At 40.4% G+C, this 20,952-nt stretch overlaps 1 protein-coding gene across 1 annotated transcript in view; it reads left to right on the top strand.

Moving 5' to 3' along the window:
* LOC129109431 (F-actin-uncapping protein LRRC16A-like) overlaps positions 1 to 20,952 on the top strand; it is a 60,962-nt gene that overhangs the window by 34,340 nt on the left and 5,670 nt on the right. The window contains exons 10-30 of the mRNA XM_054621503.1: positions 1,878 to 1,966; positions 3,009 to 3,103; positions 3,463 to 3,549; positions 5,090 to 5,193; positions 6,536 to 6,613; positions 7,188 to 7,264; positions 8,345 to 8,449; positions 8,952 to 9,021; positions 10,828 to 10,909; positions 11,028 to 11,127; positions 11,688 to 11,742; positions 14,070 to 14,242; positions 14,686 to 14,754; positions 16,579 to 16,672; positions 16,841 to 16,939; positions 17,476 to 17,604; positions 17,750 to 17,881; positions 18,345 to 18,520; positions 18,666 to 18,753; positions 19,012 to 19,152; positions 20,695 to 20,761. Coding sequence (XP_054477478.1) covers positions 1,878 to 1,966; positions 3,009 to 3,103; positions 3,463 to 3,549; positions 5,090 to 5,193; positions 6,536 to 6,613; positions 7,188 to 7,264; positions 8,345 to 8,449; positions 8,952 to 9,021; positions 10,828 to 10,909; positions 11,028 to 11,127; positions 11,688 to 11,742; positions 14,070 to 14,242; positions 14,686 to 14,754; positions 16,579 to 16,672; positions 16,841 to 16,939; positions 17,476 to 17,604; positions 17,750 to 17,881; positions 18,345 to 18,520; positions 18,666 to 18,753; positions 19,012 to 19,152; positions 20,695 to 20,761 — 2,110 coding nt within the window. The remainder of the gene's footprint in view (positions 1 to 1,877; positions 1,967 to 3,008; positions 3,104 to 3,462; positions 3,550 to 5,089; positions 5,194 to 6,535; positions 6,614 to 7,187; positions 7,265 to 8,344; positions 8,450 to 8,951; positions 9,022 to 10,827; positions 10,910 to 11,027; positions 11,128 to 11,687; positions 11,743 to 14,069; positions 14,243 to 14,685; positions 14,755 to 16,578; positions 16,673 to 16,840; positions 16,940 to 17,475; positions 17,605 to 17,749; positions 17,882 to 18,344; positions 18,521 to 18,665; positions 18,754 to 19,011; positions 19,153 to 20,694; positions 20,762 to 20,952) is intronic.

Raw genomic sequence — 20,952 nt, 5'->3', positions numbered from 1 at the left:
TAAAGAATGAAGCCAAAGCAGGAGATAGACTGAAGAGGAACTTGACATTTCCAGTTGGGGAAACTAGTCACCAAATCTACTGGCATGTAAAAGTTCAACTCAAAGGCAACACTGAGCGTGTGTGTATAAAGTGTATCTTCATAACTGTGTACAGTTGCCTAGAGAAGAATCTAAAAAAAGCAGCAAGAAAAAAAATCGAATGTGAAAGAGTGTGAGGGAGATGTGAAGCATTCAATTCACAAGTCTCAGGCTACAATTACAGTCCAACCATCTCAGTCAAACAGCTTAGAAATCTCTCAGTGCAGTGGACTGAATAATATAACACATACACACATATCCACACAAACACTCTATCACACACAAACTCAGCCGGCTATCACAGCGAGGGATTATGCTGCTCCTCCTCAGTTCAATCAGGCTGTTTGTCTTGTGGTCTAATCAAGATGCTGAGCCGAAAATGAGCAAGGAGGAGACGGAGAGGAGAGGACAACAGTGATAAGAGGACTCTCCTCCTGATTACCTCATGATCACACAGTGTGTGTTGTATTTCAGCAGACTGAGGGTCAGAACAGCACAGCATGACAAGGCTCTTGTTTGATGGGTGCTAAATGGTGCAGTGCACATGCTGACAGTGTCTATGTGCTGTCCCCAACATTTTTATTGTGAAAATACAGGCTCCTTTGTGTGTTCCTTCGATATATGCCTCTCCACGGCTGACTCCTCTCTCCTCTCTTTTTCTCCATTTCATCCCTCACTACCCTCATACCTCCTTTTTCTGTATTATGTGTCATCCCTCGCTGCCCTCCATCATTCTTATTAGTCTTCTGTAATACTCACAGTTTCACAGAGTAAACATGTGAACAACAGTCCCTTTCTTCTTTCTCTCCCTCTCTTGTCTCTCCATTACCCCTCTCTCCTTTTCCCCTTTCTCTCCCCCTCACTGTAGATAACAGTGTGGGACAATGTCGGCAGTGTTATGGCCACACTGAGGCTGCTGGCTGGGAGAAAAGGGCCCTTATAGCATTATTGCCAATTACCAAGAATAACAACTAAACAATGGTCCAGTAAAGTTTTTATGACTAAAAATGTTTTTGTTATGAATCAGTGCATATGATTAGTGTAGAATAATCAGAATTACTGCAGTTACTGCAGGATGTGTGTTTGTCTACATGTTTGAGTATGACGCAGCACGCGGTGAACTGGGTCAGTGAACATCTAGGTAGGGTACTAACGTCCAACTGTTAAATTTTTAATTTGTCTAAATATAAGTACCTTTGCTCCCCCGACTCTCTATCCTGCAGTGTTGAGACCATAGAACTGAGACAACTTGTCTCCCTCTAAGGTGTCTAAAGTCTGCTGTCCCTAGTCTCTTCTTGTCATGCATATATGGTTTTTAAAGAAAGAGAGTATTCACTTGCATTCTGGGAATTTTCGAACGTTCTGCTGTGCAGCTTTAATTAGCAGACATAAACAACTTCTGGGAGTATTGCACAGAGTTTTGCACAAGGACACTTGCGGCAATCATGTTCCCCAAAAGTTAATTTCATTGTTATTCCTCTGACCTTGAATGTTTCATTCCAAGCTTTGCTGTTCTAGATAAAAGTGCATATTGGGCCTTGGAGGTAGTTCAGTTAATTAGTATATTTTTATGATTTTGATTCAAAGCTGAGATCTACTGTACTGCTGTGAGCGGGAGTCTCATAATTTATAGCATTACATCTCCATCTTTTCATAACAGCCTTAGTGTCCACTGTTTTATCAAGCACTAACACAAAAGCTAAAGTAAATTTAGAAGTGTTTATTTGTCTTGTTTAAATTATACCAGCTGCAAAATTATGTATATGACGTGTTTTGTGCATGTACGTGTGTGTCTTCAGTCTGCAGATGTGTGTGAGCAGATCCTTCGGGTAGTGTCTCGCTCCAATCGACTGGAAGAGTTGGTTCTGGACAACGCAGGACTCAAAACGTGAGATTATTTAAACTATTAAAAGGGCACCCCACCAATTTTTCTAAGTTACGTGTCAAGGTCAATTAACTCATAATGAAGAGTACTGCTGGCAGAGCTATGTCAAGTGTGAGAAACTCACTCAAGTGCAATCCCTTGGAGACTTCACATTTTTAGCAGAAAGCCTGTGTTACAAACTTCCGCTGTGGAGAAATGTTGGCATTTCCCTGACAGAAAGGTCTAATCAAAGACACTGCCTTGCATTATGGGAAATGTAGGATCCATAGAGATAGAAAAGAGTTGAATGGACATTCCCATTAGAAATCAACGTAGCAAGATGGTAGCATTAAAGCATGGCGGAATTAATTAGCTAACTAGCATACTAGCTGGCATGCTTTGATGCTACACTGGTTACAAGCTACATAGCTAACTAGCCAACCATCAATCTCCGGAGATGCGTCCGCTCTCTTCCCGGCAAGCTGGGCTGATGTGTGTTATCACCATAACAACAAACAATCTGCATTTTCTTTTCTACCAGACAAATGACCACTGGGAAAAGTTCAATGTCTGTTTTACTCCTATTCTATTTCTATGGTAGGATCCAAGATTTTTAGAACTTGACCCATGCTAGCTCCAAACATTCAGGATATTTCACCCTTTCGCATCAATTTTAGCCCTTTTTAAACAATCACAAGTACCCTAACTATCGAAATGCAATACGAAATCACATGATTTTAAAATAAAATGCAATACCAAAATTCTGACTTTGTGAATGTGAAGTTGACAACACAGGTATTACTAATAACATTACCGATGGCTCTGTGCTATTTAAGTCTCCCAGTAAGCCATTAAAGTGTGGGGCAAACATGCACAATACCAGGACAGCTAAATGCAGCCACCATTAATGTGTTCTGTGAAAAAGGCCTGTTTACTTCTATTCTGCTCTGCTGTTCTGTTATGTCTCAAAAATGATATTGATGTTGCCAAACCTTTTTGATAGGTTTCACACGTTCAGTACATCGGTCACACACACTTAACGGCTAAACTCTTTCACACACTTTAGTGATTTTGCCCAGAAGCTAGCTTCCACCCTGGCCCACAACCCCAGCTCAGGACTCACCACCATTAATCTTGCCAACAACCCACTGGAGGACAGAGGTAAGATACCTGCTCTAATGTAGCCTAATGAACTCATCTCCGGTCTGTTACACTCTCAACTGTAATTATTTTCATCACCTCTATCCTAATGAATTAAAGACACATTCCACCAAATATACAATCAATTTCTGGAGTTTACAATATCTGGCTAATTTGTTCTCATGTAAAATTAACCACAATGATGTTTTGAAAGTGATCCTATCTAAAAAAAAAAGATTACATATTCTTTTTGACATTTTGGCTCCGAGTAATTTAGCTTTGATAGACATTTAAAAGTTTGTGTATAGAGTTTTTTGTCTGTTCTCTAGTCACTATGAGGAAAACAATTGTCCTATTCTGTTTCCTCTCCCTTGCTGCAGGTATCTCCTCCCTGGGTGCTCAGTTTGCCAAACTTCGTTTGGGGCTCAAGCATTTAAACTTCTCGAAAACCTCACTATCACCCAAAGGTACATGTGCTGTCCTTTGTATTGAGTTCCTATACGGGAATGAAAATATATGCAATTTTGAGAGAAAAGAGTTGGTAGGAAAGATAAAATCACCAAAAATATTACTAATATTGTGTTGTGATCAGCCTGCTCTCCTGTTTGAGTTTTAATTTAGGTTCTCTCCTGTCATCGTGCACAATCCACATCTTTCACTTATCTAATCACACCTTCTGCTGGGATGTTAATGACACTTAATTATTGCACTATTAACACTGTGAGTGAGAGAGGGAGAAAAAGAAATGTGTTTGTAATGTGTGAGTTTGCAGATGAGACAATCTGTAAACAGTATTCATGTTTTTCATTTGCATAAATACTGTTTACTAGACCACTTTCCTTCAATCAATATAGCCGTAATTTTCTTGGCATGATGAAAAAAATCCTTCTGCAGTAATGGCCTTTAATGAAATTATATGCAGGGGCTGATTGGTTTTCTGCAAAAAAATAAATAAATAGCTGGTGACTTCTGTCATTCTTGTCATTATTTCTAAATTAAATGTAGCCGCTGTCAAAAACCACTTGAAGGTAAAATTTCTTCTTCGTTCTCACCCAAAGTAAACACATCGGGAACCCTCTTTAGGGACCCTCTGTAAACATGCGCTGCTCTCAGGCAATCAATGAAGAGCTATCATATTTCACAGTGTAGGGTTAGTGAGAGGGCTGCACTGCTTAAACTGAGCCCTGCTCGTCTAGCTGAAGGCCCAATCTGTAATCCAAACCCCAAAAGCCCCCGATGCTTAAAGCAAAACTAAAAGATTGAGGACATTTTCACCTTTTTTAGCCCTGATTTTGATGGAGGTGAAGTAGATTCATCATTTGATCTGTTGAATTTTAATTCCAGTTGAATGTACCTTGAAAATGTAAAAATGTTTGCATCAATTGCAGAAATCTTGAATATCAGAAATCTTATCTCTCTTGTTGTCTTATCTTGATTTTTTCTTTGTATTTTTCAAATGTTTTCCTTTTTTACTCTCCTAACTTTCAAGCTCTGTCGAGTCCGTCATTTGACAGTAACACCTTGATTTACTGCTAGTTTACTGTGTCAGCCATGTGATAGACTTGACACGGGTCAGTGGTTGTACGCAAAGATTAACGATATCTCAATCTCAAAACGCACACCATGAAATAGAAATCCATGCATGCAAAGACGTCCATAGAATTTCTGTCTCTCACGTTGTAAACATTTGAATGATTGCAGCACTTCATGAGGTTGTTCAGAGCTTGATGTTGGAGTCATGCCTTTAATCTATTTATTTTAATATATCTTCTTGTGACATAAAAAATAAGAAAGCTTCATCCTTAACATGGACCTACACTAACAAAAGTGTAGCATTACATTTACACCACCATAAGAAGGCACACTCTTTTCCCTCTCCATGCATTCACTCTACATTCTGATCCTGTTATTTCTTGTCTTCACCCACTGATATTTCCTTCATGTGCTGTCAAAACATGAGGCTTCAGGGTTGTGATAATGCTGACATTGCATGTGTGTGTTTTGCAGGGGTGAACAGCCTTTGTCAGTCACTGAGTGCCAACCCCTCCATCCCCAGCAGCCTGGTCCATCTGGACCTCTCAGGGAATGTCCTCCGAGGAGACGACATGCAGGTACAAACACACTGTGTCTAATCCATTTTAGCGCTGGTAGCAATAACACTCAATCAATTGAACAGTTCAGTGCTGCAGATGTGTGGATGCGTTTTTAGACCAATATAAATCAGTTAGCATGTCACTCCGCAGGAGAGCATCGAGCATCGAAATCAACATCTGTCCTGAGCACAGATAAAATAATGTGATAGAAACCCTCTTTTGTGGGGTTACAAATCAGAATCTAGTCTAACAGACACAATCGCATCCATACCAGTGACATACTGTATTTATGGCTACACAAGAAGAAGAAGAAGCCGACAAGAAGAGACTGAACAAGCTTGTCAGGAAGGCCAGCAGTGTGCTGGGGTGTCCACTGGATACGGTGGAGGTGGTGGGAGACAGGAGGATGATGGCCAAGCTGTCATCCCTGATGAACAACACCTCTCACCCCATGCAGGACACCCTGGCAGCTCTGTGCAGCTCCTTCACCACCGGCTGCTTCACCCCCGGTGGTGAAGGAGAGGTACCGCAGGTCCTTCCTTCCAGCTGCTGTCACCAACTCTGCTCCCAGCAGACCACATGACACATGACAATAAAAACCTGTGCAATACAATACACTGTGCAATAATAGTTCTAATAGTTTTTCTGTCTGTAAATATAATATTTTCAGTTATTGTTGTTTTTTGCTACTGTTTCTTATTGCTTATTTATAATACTTTTTTTTTTTTTCATCTTGTCTTTCTTTTACTATGTCTCTTGTGTGCACTTTACTCTATGCTGCTGTAAACCTGCAAATTTCCCCGCTGCGGGACTAATAAAGGATTATCTTATCTTAGCTTATCTAACAAATCACGAAACATACAGACACAAAGGTTACTATCAATCTTAGCTTCAGTGACTGAAGCTAAGATTTCTTTTAAAGGAGTAACTGACTTTTTGGGAAACGCTTATTCCTTTTTTTTGCCAAAGAGTTTCATGAGAAGACTGATGCCCCTCTGATGTCTGTACAGAAAATATGAAGCTAGCTCCAGAAGGATTGGATGGTTAGCTTAGCTTAGCACAAGGACTGGAAACAGCTAGCCTCTAAAGTATACAAATCGAGTCTAGGAAGTGCCTGGCCAAGAAATAGTCCGGCCCATAACAAGGTTTGAAATCAGAAATTATGTAAAATTATGAATGAGAGCAGGAAAGGGATATAGACGGTAAAAAGTAGCAGAATAAAAGCAAGAACATGAAAGAAAAACAACACAAAAATCTGCTAACATACTGTATTATTCAAAAGAGTGGTCACATTCCTCCGTTGACGAGTAATCATCTTCTCCTTTGTAACAATGTGTATCGTGTTTTGCTTTACATTTAGCATTTCTACCACTTCCTGGGTCAACCCAACAGCCTGGCAACCCTTGACCTCTCCAACACTGACTGCTCATTGGACCAGGTGAGTTAAGAGGCACACTAAAAAGAATATCCTGCCTATTAACGGAGAATCAGGTAAGAGGATATACGATAATGGATAATACCGTTTTAACAAAAAAAGCCCAGCTGAATGAGTGTATGACTTTCCGTGAACAAACAGCGTGCGGTTACAGTTGTCCCTCATTATGCTGTTTTGTAAAATGAAGTACCAGCCGTTAATATCGGTGTTGCAGGGAATGTAATCTAACTGTATACACTCACTCAAACTGAGTTGCCATCCACTGCTTGTGAAATGATCTGAATACCATATGTGATGTATTGATGTGGGTCTGAGCGCCAAATTCAGCTTATTGATTCGTCTGAGATGTAGCAAGCTGTCAGCCTGTCCCTGAACATATTGACTCGCTCCTAAATCATATTCTGTCTCTGTCACGTACACAAACAGCCAGATGTAAATACATTTACACACTTCTTAACACATAACACAGGCAAATGCGTTCTTCACCTTTCCAAATAAAATATAATAAGTCAAACAACACTTGGGACATGTTTATACAGCTCATACATTATGGTAATTAATCCCCTGTGTTTTCCAGGTTTGCTCAGCTCTGTTGCGGGGCTCAGTCGAACACCTCTCTGTTCTTAATGTGTCAAAGAGCATCTTCCCTCACAGGTAAGATCACATCTGTGTTGTACTAAATAAATTTGACGCTGTAGCTTGTATCTTTAAATGTTTGACGATCAAGAGGGAATTTGCATGAAATCCAAAATACCATCTTAGATTAGATGACTTCAATAGTTATCCACAACAACCACTTGCATGTTTTTGTAAAATCAGGGCTTCAATGTAAAGTAGATATTGAGTTGTATCTCCTGTTGTTGTCATCCATTATGTGCTCACTAGATTCATGCTTTTTAGCCCATAACACCACTGAAGCATTCTGTAGAGATAGTACATGTACGTGTAGTATGGGTCTACATCACAGTGTCTTTTTGCCCTAAAAGACTGATTTGACCTGAAATGACAGACTTGTTACAGCAGTTCCTTTTAGCCGAAGCTTCAGTCTGTATGTTGGTGTGTGACACCTGCTGGCTACAAAGTGCTATTACAGACAAGATGAAAGAGGATGACACATCCTGTGTTTGTTGGGTTTGTAAATGTGCACTAAGTGTGTTTAAAGCTGTGTGCGTGTGTGCGTGTGTGTGTGTGTGAGTGCAGATCCTGTGTGTAACAGATGGGCGGTGGGTGGAGTTTTCTTCCAATTATTATCTCTCTTTCCAGTGTGCCTCTAGGGAGTTGAGGACAAGGGGGAGAGAGGGGCATAGGATAGGGGGGGCTGGGTGAGAGGTGGAGGCATGGGGAGAGGAGTCGAGAACATGTGTGTACTAGAGGTGGAAGGAAGGAAAGAGAATTGAATATGCAGACAGTGGCAGAAGTGGGTACGGGTTGCACAGTAAATTGGGCTTGATTGACTCTCCTTTGCAAAAATCCTCTCTGAGGACTTTGTTTTGTGAAGCTAAAACAGTTTCTTAATCAGCAGTTAAAAACTATAATGGGTCACAGGCTTTAAGAACATGGTAAGAGTAATGAAACCTATTGTTTGCCTGATTCTCAGGTCATCATCGAGCCTTTTGTGGTGTCGAATCAGAAGGGCTTGAAATTGTCTGAAAAGTCGAAGAGATGTTGTTTTTCAAGTCATTGGTGTATCCGTCTGGCATTATTTTATATTCTGCTTTGTTTTTGTTTCTGTAGGAAAGGCAAAGAGGTGCCTCCGTCATTTAAGCACTTCTTCAGCAGCGCCATGTCTCTGAGCTCCATCAACGTTTCAGGAACCAAGCTGCCGCCAGAGGCCCTCAAGTGAGAGAGCGATTCATTCACATTTAATGTGTCTTTCGGGTTCTGCCCTACTTTCTCTGCGCTTGTACATTTTGTTGTCCCCCTCTCTATTTTTGTCACCTATATCCTCATTGAAAGATGTGCACATTTAGACTTTCAGGTACAGTAAGAATAAACTTGTCTTGTCAGCCTATCACAGCGAGGATATTAGGGGACAGCCGCTGCAGCTTTATCTGGACTCACTGGAACACTGCAATTTAATGTTTTAATGTACTACAAGTGGTATTATGATTATTATCTGGAGTTTGGATAGTGACAGCGGCTAAAATATGTTATACAAATGGAAACAAGTTGAATGTAATGGAACAAAATATAACCCATTTAGTTAAACCTGGACGCACAAACAATGAGCAGTATACTAACATTTAGTAACATGATGAAAAGTTTTAAAAAGTAAAATGTCCATCTCTAAATTCCTTTAAAATTGTAAGTATTTTAACTACTTACAATTGTATTGTTGTAGGGCTCTCCTGCTTGGCCTGGCCAGTAACCTCAATCTGAAGGACGTGTCTCTAGATCTCAGCTGCTGTGAGGTAAGACCGACAGAGATACACTGAGCTGTCGTTTTCCCTCAAAAATCATTTCATTCCAAGTCAAGATATATTTAACATCTTTATGTGCATTCGTACCTGGCTCGTGAGGGACAACTCCCTCGTGGTTGCACTGAAATCAAATCTCAATGTGACAGCTGTAGAGCTGAACCCCTTAACATTCAGAAAAGGTGAAAGCGTTTAAAATTGAACACCAAATGCAATGACAACAGTGATCTTTCCTGAGCAGTTGCAGAGAAGAGTAGAACTAGATCCCACAGCTGTAGTTACATTAAATTCACAGCACAGTGAGGCTGCTGATGATGAATCAGGAAACACAGTTAAAGCACAATGCTGCAAAATACAGTAAATGCCTGAGTAATCAAGAGACTGCAACCAGTGGCTCTTCCTGGGGCACATCTTGTGTTTTCTTGATTGTATTTCTTTATTCTATCCGTGTCTGATATTAGCAGCATTTGTGTAAGTGCTTTGTTCAGCTAAAGTTTGGAGAGTGTGTTTTTTAATAGATTGAAGGTAATACTCATCCAATGCAATCAGCCTTTTAGGATCCACTCCAAAACCATTCGACAGGCCAGTGACGCTGTTAAAAGCCGGTATAATGGAATACTTGGCAGACGGCAGGAAGGGGTTGGAGGGGGGGAGATGAGTAGAGGGGTGTGGGGTGAGAGGGAGGCTTAGTTTCCATCCCTAATTGTTTCATCACATCTCTCACCCACATGCACCAGCTCCTCGCCTTCATCTCCTCCCAATGCTCAAACAGAAAAAGACAGCTTGCTGCAGATTCAATGGGATTGCTAAAGATAAGACATGAATACAAATTGCACAGGAAATCCAATTCCAGATTCCCATAGAAATCTTCCAAAACTGAAGCTGCAGGGGGAAATGATGCATTCAGGCCTTTTTTTGAGGTCTTAATGAGCCGTTTGGTAGAGGCAACCCAAAACTGTGCTTTGAGTGGGCTGACAGCATGCGAGTTAAGGACTGTGTGTATATGTGGCTCCTGTTGAGTGTGTTTGTGCAAGTGTGTGTGTGTCACTGGTGAGAACAGAAGTATGATCATTAAGCATCTGTGTTTTTTGTTGCTGGCAATTGTTGGCATGGCTCTGACATGCTGTTCTCTCCCACTAATGCTTCTGTAAGCTTGGCCATTGTGTAAGTACAAATGTGCTCACTCTTAATAATTGACATCTCATTCCTCCTTGTCTGTTTCTTGGCACATGCTTTATTTTCTGCCTATCCTCTTCTTCTCAGGGTCCATATTTTTATGCTGGATGAACTGTGTTGATATTTTAAGTTTTATGTTAAAACTACAAGTTCCACCACCTACGTTTATCCTGCATGTCTCCATTATAAGTTGTATGTTAAAAAGCAAATGCATGTTTCATCTAAAAAACACAGCAGTTTTTTTTCTTAACCTCTAGCGTTGTCGTTTTCACAGCAGCATAGAGGTTTATATTCTAAAAACAGAACATGAATCTCATATTATATAATGCGTGAATTTTGCAAACACATTTGCACAGTGCAGGCCTTTGTGAAAGCACCATGACATTTTGTAGTCATGGTCCAGGATTTTCAAAAAGTAGATGGTAGCAGACAGTTAGGAAGTCACATGTGCAAAGTGTTACAAACTCTAGCTATCTGTACTGTTATCAGAAGAAAAGGGCATAGTGTGTGTGTGTGTGTGTGTGTGTGTGTGTGTGTGTGTGTGTGTGTGTGTGTGTGTGTGTGTGTGTGTGTGTGTGTGTGTGTGTAGCTGTGTGTTTAAAATTCCCCCTCCTGTCTTCCCAGTTGCGGTCAGGAGGCTCTCAGATCCTTGAAGGTTGTATTGCAGAGATCCCAAACATCTCCAGCCTAGACATCTCTGACAACGGTGAGGTGGCAGCTTCCTACTCTAACATCATGCTTACAATAAGTCATCAGCATGTAGCTGCCAAAAACAATTAGGACCAGTCAACCGTATAATTTCTAACCTATTCCTCTGCCTCCAGGCCTGGACTCAGACCTGTCCACTCTGCTGGTGTGGTTGGCCAAGAACCGATCCATCAGACACCTGTCTCTGGGCAAGAACTTCAACAATATCAAGTCCAAGTAAGAACGGCTGACGTGTGCAGTACGGGGCTGGCAGAGAAACCTCAGTGGGAACAGGCCTGGGTTGGGTTGGGTTGTGTTTGAGACCAAAGACTGCTTTATCAGGATAATATGAACAGAGATCTGTAAAGTAGGGCTGTCCTCAATGAGTTGATTTAATAAACAGATCCGTAAAACTGACTTTGCTGGACAAAGAATCACACAAAAGCACCACTTAGAATCTTTTGTTTACCAGAGTTTTGCTCATAAGTTTCTTGTAAATAAGGCGTTTGGGGAAAAAAGCATGAAAAACGCCTCATCAACTATATACATCTTAGTCGACTAAGAACAAAACAACCGATTAGTCGACTAATCGACTAAGAAGGGGCAGCCCTACTACAAAATGTTGCCTTCACGATGGAATTGTACAGCTTAATCTAGAAACAGTTTATTCACTAGAGTATAAAGAAAAAAAATTGTTTTGTGCAGTTCTCAAAAGATTGTTCTCTCAGTGCAATTATCATTTTCACGCTTTCTTTATGCCTCGTTTTTTTTCCCTGTCTTTCCTCTGCTTGACATAGAAACCTTGGCCCAGTGTTGGACAGCCTGGTACATATGATTCAGGAAGAGGAGTCGGTGAGTTTTTAATTTCCTTCTCTTTGTGGCTATTGTGAGGGAAAGTAGACAAATTGTGACGGAGAACGTTTTCAAAACAGATGCCTCGGTATCAAATCCTGTATCAGCCAGCATCCAGCTGAAGCAAATCACTGAATCTCCACCAGCTGCTCCACAAATGACCTCTGACCTCTCCATCTGAGGGCGGTGTGAATATGATCAACCCTAGTGATAAATAAAGCATCACGTTTAACTGGAACCATGTGGTTTATGAGAGCTGTACTCAAATATTCATGATATTTCATGTATGAGGTGCATAACGTTAGGAACACATCAGCACTACAAAGGGAAACCACCAAAGTGCAGAACATCATTAAAACGATCATTGAATAAAGGGGGATCATTTAGATATTACAGGATGCCGGGTAAGCTGCAATTTTCTTATTTTGCGCAGAAAACCTGCAGTAAAACAAAGGGATTTTCTCCAGCTTCTAGCTATCCCCCCTTCCTTTCTGTCCCTCAAGCCATCTCACTAGTTTTATCTCTAAAAGCATCATGGGAGCTTTAACAAATTTTGCCCTGGTGCCTGCCCCTTTTTTTGTCTCACACAGAGGCAGATGTACTAGATTGATGGTCCTATTGAGCTGCCCTGTGCTGGATGTGTGTGTGTGTGTCTGTATGTGGATAAGAAGATAGCCTTTGTGAAGGAGCTGGTTATCTGGCTGTGCAGGAAGGATACAAAGAGAGGACAGGAGGGAGAAACTTAATGGACGGGTATTGAAAAAATGATATGAAAAGGTTAAAGGTGGAGGGTCAAAGAATGTTCATTAAGGTGGCAGAGGAGGATAGTAAGGAATAAAATGAATAGAGGTAGGATGAATATGGGACAAAGAGGGTCGTTTTTTTTGTAGTTTATCAGGACAGTTGATTGGTCTGGGGTCTGTTCCAAATGTTTAAAGGGGCGACGGAAAAAGATCTCCGACGAAAGGAGGGTAACCATTGCCAGAACGGAAAAAAGAGATAATAAAAACTTAAATAGAGCCCAAAAAATGATATTCACAAAATGGTTGCCAACCCTGCCAAGATTTTATTCACACTTGCATACATACTCACAGAAACCCTACACAACAGACTGATTTTTCTGATTTGTTGAGCAGGTCCTAGTGAGGTTTTAGGTCTTACTGACTGCCGCTAACTTCTTTTCGACTTAGCAGCTACATTTAGGGCTTAATTATTTGTCATTTATTTATGAGATCAAACACTAAAATTAGGACAAACACAGCCCTTATCTTTAGAAGTTACTTCTAACTCAGCCAGTTCCTACCTACTGATTTGCATTTGGTGTGAATGCAGCCTAGCCTCAGTGCGTTTTGTGAAAATGGCCCCCAGGAGTCTCCAGCTGAGTAAATGACATGCATCATAGAGCAGCTCAAAGCTGGTGTACAGACGTGCACTGTTGGACATTTGTAAGCCCTCGTATCACCCTCACATCACAAAGAAATCCACTTGATCCAGTGCTGAATTTTGCATTTTGCCCTGTGGAGTGCCCTGTTTGAGTGATAATGGTCCACTTGATCCTCTGATAAATGTTTAATTGGGGTTTGCCCTTTTGAGTCACCAGCCTCTGCAGGAACAGAGAGCTTTAAAACTACTGTTATATTTTAAAAGATGAAGTTGGAGAACAGGCCAATGTGAAAAATAAGATTTATAGAAAAAAAGAAAACAAGAATTATTACCTGATAATGACGATTATCTAGCTGAAATTGTAGGCAGCAATTGAATCCTTACAGCTTTTGATTGTGGTAAAAGTATGCTTTTTAATGTTTTCATTGATTTGAGAAAGCTTTAAAGACTTTTGTAAAGATGACAAAGTTGCCGAGAGCTCTGACCACCATGCCCGACGGCTCGCTCACACCTCTTCTGAGAAAATCTGAGAATTTAGCCATATAAATATAAGACACAGGAAAACCTAGCACCCATGAACAGTGAATACATTCAAGGACGCTTTGGCAGGAAAACATACTGGCACTGTTTAAAGGAATATTAATGCTCTCAACGTCATAAATTGCAGTATCTTTTGTTAAAGTTGGCAGTGATATACAACAAGGGCCAAGAAAGCTCTTTTTATATGGTCGCCTAATGCGAAAGCTAAATAAACACAGAGAACCAGATAGACCAAAGACTGCCCTGCTTTATTTTTACAGTCACAGACTAATCAGATATAACAGTCATAAGATGGTTCTAAAGCCCTTGTTCTCATAATATTAACTCTCTCTTAAAACCTTTTATTTTCTCCTTCTCCCTCCCCACCTACACACTTCCTTCTCCATTATTTCTTCCCTCCCCAGCCCCTCACCTCTCTGTCTCTAGCAGACTCCAGACTGAAAAGTGATCTGACCATCGTTCTGAACGCCCTCGGCAGCAACTCCTCGCTCACCAGGTTAGACATCAGCGGGAACGCCATGGGGGACATGGGAGCCAAGATGTTGGCCAAAGCGTTTCAGATCAACTCCAAACTCAGGTGAGAATACATTCAAGACTCAAAGGCTACGTTACCCGATTGTCAGTCATAAATAACAATAAGTAACTAGAGAACATCTTGTAGTGGGATCACACCAGCTGCTATATCTTTTAAGGCCAGGGGCGTAAAGTCTGGGGGACAATGGCCCCTTCCCTTACTTCCTACGCCACTACTTCCAGCGACCTTGCTAGGACCACACCCAGCTTAGAATTCTGCCTTCATTTTGATCTCAACTACAGACCTGTAAAGTTTTGTGACTGCATCTTGCACAGTTGGCCCCCAATTATGGTGACAACATCTGTCCACACACAGACAGAAATCTAAACACCTGGCAAAGAACTCAAGACCACTTCTGTGGCCAACTTGTCAGTTGATGGCAACTAAAATGTTGTAGATCATCTCTCTGTGTGTAAGTCTGTTTCACAGTGTGTTTGTCTGTGTAGGACTGTGATGTGGGACAAGAACAACACCAGCCCTCAGGGTCTTCAGGATGTAGCAGCCGCTCTGGAGAAGTAAGTAGTTCTGTCTGTATCTGTGTACACCGAGTCCATGTATGTGTAAATGTCTGCTGATGACTGTCTGCTGATGACTGTCTGCTGAGGACTGTTTGCTTGTGTTTTACTGTTATAAATTAAATGTTCACAACTTATGAATGTTACATAGCACTTTCACACCTTAATTCTAACAGTATACATACACTGGTGCCCTACAGTGCATTTGTGCTGAGCATGGGGACACGTTGAGAAGTGTTAAGACATGAAGACTCGGAAAGAGGACGAGAGGAAGGAAACCGCAGAATGAATACAAGAACAAAGAAGCATTGGCAGAGGGAAAGATGCTGAGAAAGGAAAAATATTAAGAGACCAAAAGAGGTCGAGACTTACTGAATCAGATTTTTGTCTACTGTCTGAATGTTCAATATTCTGTGTGGGAAATGACATGTGCATCTCACAAAATTTGCTTCTGGGACACATCTGTACATCCATCTCTCTCGGTCTCTCTCTGTTTGTCATATTCTCCTAGCAGCCCATCCACCTATTTCCCCTCTGAGTCTCTGTATTGCATTATTGAAATAACAATTTCCTTTTTTCTTGCTGCTGTTCTCTATTCTGCTCAGCAGTGCAGTGGTTTGTGCATGTGTGCATTTTTGCCAGCTTTAGTCAATTTCCTCACATGTCTTCTTTTTCTCTCAGATATTTTTCACAATGCTCAACGTTGCTTATTTTGTGGGTATTTTCAAGTGAACGGAGAATTCATAAAGGTTTGCTATATTCACCAGTAATAAAAGTTACTGTACTTTTCAACCATTATATACATACACTGCATTTCAAGTACAGCATACAAATAATCAACTATTGAGAAGGATATCAGCATATTAACCAGTAATGAAAATAATTGTGAGCTGCAGCTAATGTATGACATAAAAAACCATTTTGGTTGTGGTTGTAAAATGAAAGGAATGCTATTTATGGGTGGTGACGGAGGGAGTATGTAGGCCATATTCATAATCATAGCAGATCTGTGAGTTCAAAAGACGAGGGAAGAGAGCAGACAGGTTCACACAGAAGTCAAATCTTCATTAGTTTTGGGAACGAGTTGCCTGGCGTGGTGCTTCGTGTGTCTGTGTGTGTGTGTGCGTGCGTGTTCATTGTAAAGCAGGCCTATCTGAGGAAAGATGAATCAGTTCACCTTTGAAGATGAAAACCATCAACATCCGACTCAGCCTCTTGCCTTTAATTCACCTCCAAACACCCTCATTTTAATCTCTCTGTGCCTTCTGCTTTCCATTCTACTGTGTCTACATTTATTCCTCATTTATTCCTCGTCTCATTCATTCATCTCCTACATCATAATATGAATAGTATTACTGTGTGGTGACCAATATTTCAAGATCAGTAACCTCTCTAATGGTGCCACTTCATTGCTTGGTGACTAATGTGAGAGGAGCCATGGGGTCGCGCCACATGTAATGCTGTCTCCACCATAAACCCACTCACCATGCTGTTTGAACCATGGGATATACTTACTGTATAAGTTCTATAAGATATTGACTTCTTAAATTATAAATCATTGTATCCAGAAATACCACAAGTGGATGCATTTCTCTGTATGTCTACTATTGTACTACAGTGAGTAAAATTACAAACCCTGAACTCTGCATTACATGGCATTATACTATATATGTGAATTCAAATGCATCACTTTCCTTCATGATTATTAGAACAACATGTAAAACCTTCTGTCTGAACACCCCTAGACACCTCTGCCTCTTTCCCTTCATCTACAATGTAAACCAGCTGTGGTATAATAATGTCCTCTGGCTGTGTGTCCATCAGGAACTTCACCATTCGTTTCATGCCCATCCCCATCATCGATGCCTCCCAGGCTCTGAAGGCCAGCCCTGAGAAAACAGAGGACGCCTTGCTAAAGGTATGTTAAGATTTCCGCCCTGGTTCCCTCAGCTGTCCTGTAATAATGTGACAGGATTTTTATAGTGTAGAAACACTATAAAAAAAAGGGGAAATCAAACTGAATAACTTACTTTTAAGTATCACTTTGGTTTATTATCATGACAGTGGCTTTGTCTTTTCCCACCAGATTGAGAATTATCTGTACAGGAACCATGAAACAAGGAAATACCTACAGGAACAGGCTTATCGGCTGCAGCAGGGCATCGTCACCACAACTACACAACAGGTGTGTAACAAAACTGATAAAACACACACACACACACACACACAATCAGTAATTATTACATTAATATGCACTATAATCTGTATGTTTTTGACCAAACATAATCTATAATTGTTTATAAAGTAGATAGGACTGTACCAAACTAAATTTCATAGAACAATTAACAGAGAATGGTACTAACCTAACTTTGCACTTTCTATTAAAATGTCAAGAGTGTTTTGCTCTTGTCTTGAGAAAAGAAGAATTACGTTTTTTTTTTAAATTTTTATATCCCATTTATATTCTGTGAAGACAAAGCTGTGTTTCATTGACGGTGTGTCTAGCCACAGTAAATCAGCATCACACAGATAGAGGTGACTTGCCACATAACTCACGGAAAATAGCCATTTTATATTTATATTAGGTACTGAAATAATACAACATTTAACCCCAGAGTAAGTGTTTATCCATTAACCTCATTTTTCTCAGAAAACCCAATAAACGTATTAAGCTTTTGACATTTCAAACACCAACTCCCCTGTCTTGTTTTTGTCTTCCAGATGATTGACAGGATTTGTGTGAAGGTGCAAGACCACCTGAACTCTCTGAGAAACTCTGAGACAGACGCCATCTTGGAGGACGTCAGGTCAGCAGAGAACCTGATCAAAGATGCCAGAAACTCTAAAACGGTGAGGATATGCACATTATGCACATGGGCCTCACTGGTGTGTGAATTAAAATGTTGTATCTAGAAGCTCATTGGGGGATCAGTTCCCTCCATCCTTTCTTTGATTCCTTTATTCATCCTATGTCCTCCTCTCTGTGTCTCCACAGCTGCTCCCGAACCTCTACCACCTAGGGTCAGCTGCCAGAGAGGAGGTGAACAGCTCGTCAGCGGGACCCATCCAGGAGAAACTGGAGTCTATGGCCGGGGAGGTGACTAACGTCATGGACCAACAACTACAGGTGGGGTTATAACTGTGACTCCAGCAGGGATAGAACATTTTTAGTGAAAGAACAATGAATTCTAAGTACACTTTAAAGTAATTGTTGAGTGATCTTTTGTTTTTGGCCAAAGACCTAAAATCTAATTCTGCCAAGGGGTTCAAAGTATATTGTGTACAGTATTTCTGATTCACGGGGCCTGAATACAGTGAAAAATAGAATTTAGACGCCACCTACAGGCAGAGGATAGAAAACATTAAATTGATTTATTATAATAATGTTTATTTATAGGGCACAAGTTGCAAAGTGATTCACTCAAGGCACCAAAATATAAAAATATTTTACAATTAAAAAGGTTATACCAATTTCAGATGAAATAAAGAGAAACAAATCCTTATAGTAAGTAAACGTTTCTGTCAGCCAGGAGCTGCTTTAACACACACACGTTCATAATCCATCCATCTGTTATCTTAACTCCTTCCAGACTCTGTTGGAGTCGATGGTGGACGCAGCAGAGTCTCTGTGTCCCCATGTAATGAAGAGGAGTACTCTTCGTCCAGAGCTAATGAAGGCCAGCTCAGCCAAGATGGTCGTACCCAAAAGCTTTGTCACCAAAACCCTGCTTGAACAGTCTGGTGTGGATATCATCAACAAGATCAGGTGGGTGTGTGTTGAATGGTACAATTTATATGTACATGGAACTATGGATTACACGGGCGAATCAGTGCGGACTTCCTGTGGTTGTTTTGTTTCTGTTGTCCTGCTTTGCTACCTGACCATCACTGTGTTTCTCCCTCTGTGTCAGTGAGGTGAAGCTGAGTCTAGCTTCTTTCCTGTCTGATCGCATTGTTGATGAGATTCTGGAGGCTCTTTCCACTTCACAACTCACTCTGGTAAGATTAAAGTCAACAGAGCTTTCAACTGGCTCATTGATTCATTAACAATGTGTATTACTTTACCCTCTAAATTTCTGTAACATAGGTAAATCTCATTTTCATCCTTTTATCCTCCATTTCCTGTCAATTCCTCACATTTCATCTTTTCTCTCCTTTTTTCTGTTACCTATCTTCCCGATTATATCCACATTTTCTCTTGCTCCCATATCTTTTTTTAACAACATCTCTGCTCCCCGTTTCCTCTCCTCCTCCCAGGCAGACCACCTTGTGCGGCGAGGTCGCCCGTTGGTGCGGCAGGAGTCTGTGGATCTGGACGTCCCAGAGGAGAAGATTCCTAAAAGAGCATCGACTGAGCTACTGGAGGCTGAGCGGCTGGAGGATCTAGAGACATGCATGGTAGGTTTGGGTGGAAACGTGTGTTTTAACTGTCCATGATTCATTTAATAAATTATTAACTCGGCATCTTGTGTTTTTTATGCGACAAACACAGCCTTATACATTTAGTTGTATAACAAAAATATGAGCAACTACAACTTGCGTAATACTACCCTCTACTGGACAAAATAGACCTTTGCAACTTTACATTGAGGATTGAATCTGGTATTAATTTAAAGAAGTGTCTCAATGTTCAGTTTATATCAAAACAGAACTTTTTGCAAAATGCTAAAACCTGTTTTGCTTTTATAGTTTGCTGTTCAGGTTGGCTTATTTGTATTGTATGAGGGCAGATATGTGTGTGGAGACATAATGTCGATTTGTTTTTAGAAAGAGAGTGTTGATGTTATAATGTATGCGAGTTGTGATGTAAAGTAAATGCAGGCTGCAGCCAACAGGAAGCTGCATGTTCTTCTGTCTCATCTCTGTCTTACCTCTCTTTTCATCTTATATCCCTCTCTGTCCTCTTTACCTCTACTTTTACATGAACACCAGCTATCTTTCTCATTTTTGTTTTCACTAGGCTTTACTGTTTGTTGTCTTTCTTCCTCTTCAATCTTCTTTCCTCTGTTCTCCCTTCTCTTTTCACCTTTGCTCCATGGAGATTTTGTGCTGCACCAGTGTAAGTAATTCGTGACTGTCCCTCTATACTCTCTTTTCAATTCACTTTCTTCTCGTACTGCTCTTTTCCTTTTTCTGTCTCTCGTCGCTGCGCCTTCCTGCTTCACACTTCTCTGTGCTGTAGCTTTTTCTACAACACAAAGAGCCTCACGTATTTAAATATTTGATCCTGATGACTTATTTTAAAGATGGTGTAGAAAAACTACACTATGAGTATCTTAGGACCCATTTATCTATCACTTCCTCACTCACTCACCGAATTATTTAACATTGTTGAGTACTGATATTTGAAAAAGTATATTTTTCTTAATGCATCCATTTACATTGCACTGCTTCTCTCCACGCAATGCACTGTGTGTCATCACCACCTTGTAAATGTGGATCACAGCACAATATATTATGCAACATGTGTTTCAACATAATAAGCACCAGTCTATATGTAATGAGACGTTTGTCTTACAATAGCTTTCACCGTCTTCATTGCACACATTTAACCGCCAAAGGACATTCTTAAAATATTACGAGACCTGTATCAATCATTACAGATTGCTAGCTCTACAATTTGTAAATAATTATATTTAGACGGTTTTGATTAAATAGGATGATTAAAAGTCAAAGTGCAAACTGGCAAACTATGACATCTAGTGTAGTTAAAATAAGCTGTGGGCAGAATGCCAAATAGGAAAACCAGAATCCAACAGCCACAGAGTTAGCTGATCAATTTAATGATTTTTGGCTGTATTACTTAATTTGTTCACCCAGGATATTATATTTGTGAAGACCATGGCTTATCGAACTGAAAGCTCTACTGGCCTTGAGTGATAGAAATTACAGTTTTGACGATTACCACAAATTTTATTTGAATATGTGCACCTCTTTCAGATGACTCCTAAATCCAAGAGGAAGAGCATCCACAGCAGAATGCTTCGGCCAGTGTCTCGTGCCTTTGGTAAGCAGTTTATTACTTATTTTGTTTATATTTTATGACATTGAGCTGTATTACAATCAAATAGTACTTTATATTTTTGCTTGATAGTATAAAAAGCTGATGAATTAGGGTGGCTGGTTTAATCATTCTGTATTTGGTCTTTCAAATAATTCCTCAATCTTGATGCTTTATTAGACCTGATGACTTGGTTG

This window comes from Anoplopoma fimbria, chromosome 20 (genome assembly GCF_027596085.1).
Source record: "Anoplopoma fimbria isolate UVic2021 breed Golden Eagle Sablefish chromosome 20, Afim_UVic_2022, whole genome shotgun sequence".
Classification (NCBI taxonomy): Eukaryota; Metazoa; Chordata; class Actinopteri; order Perciformes; family Anoplopomatidae; genus Anoplopoma; species Anoplopoma fimbria.
This window is presented reverse-complemented; position numbering and strand designations above follow the sequence as displayed.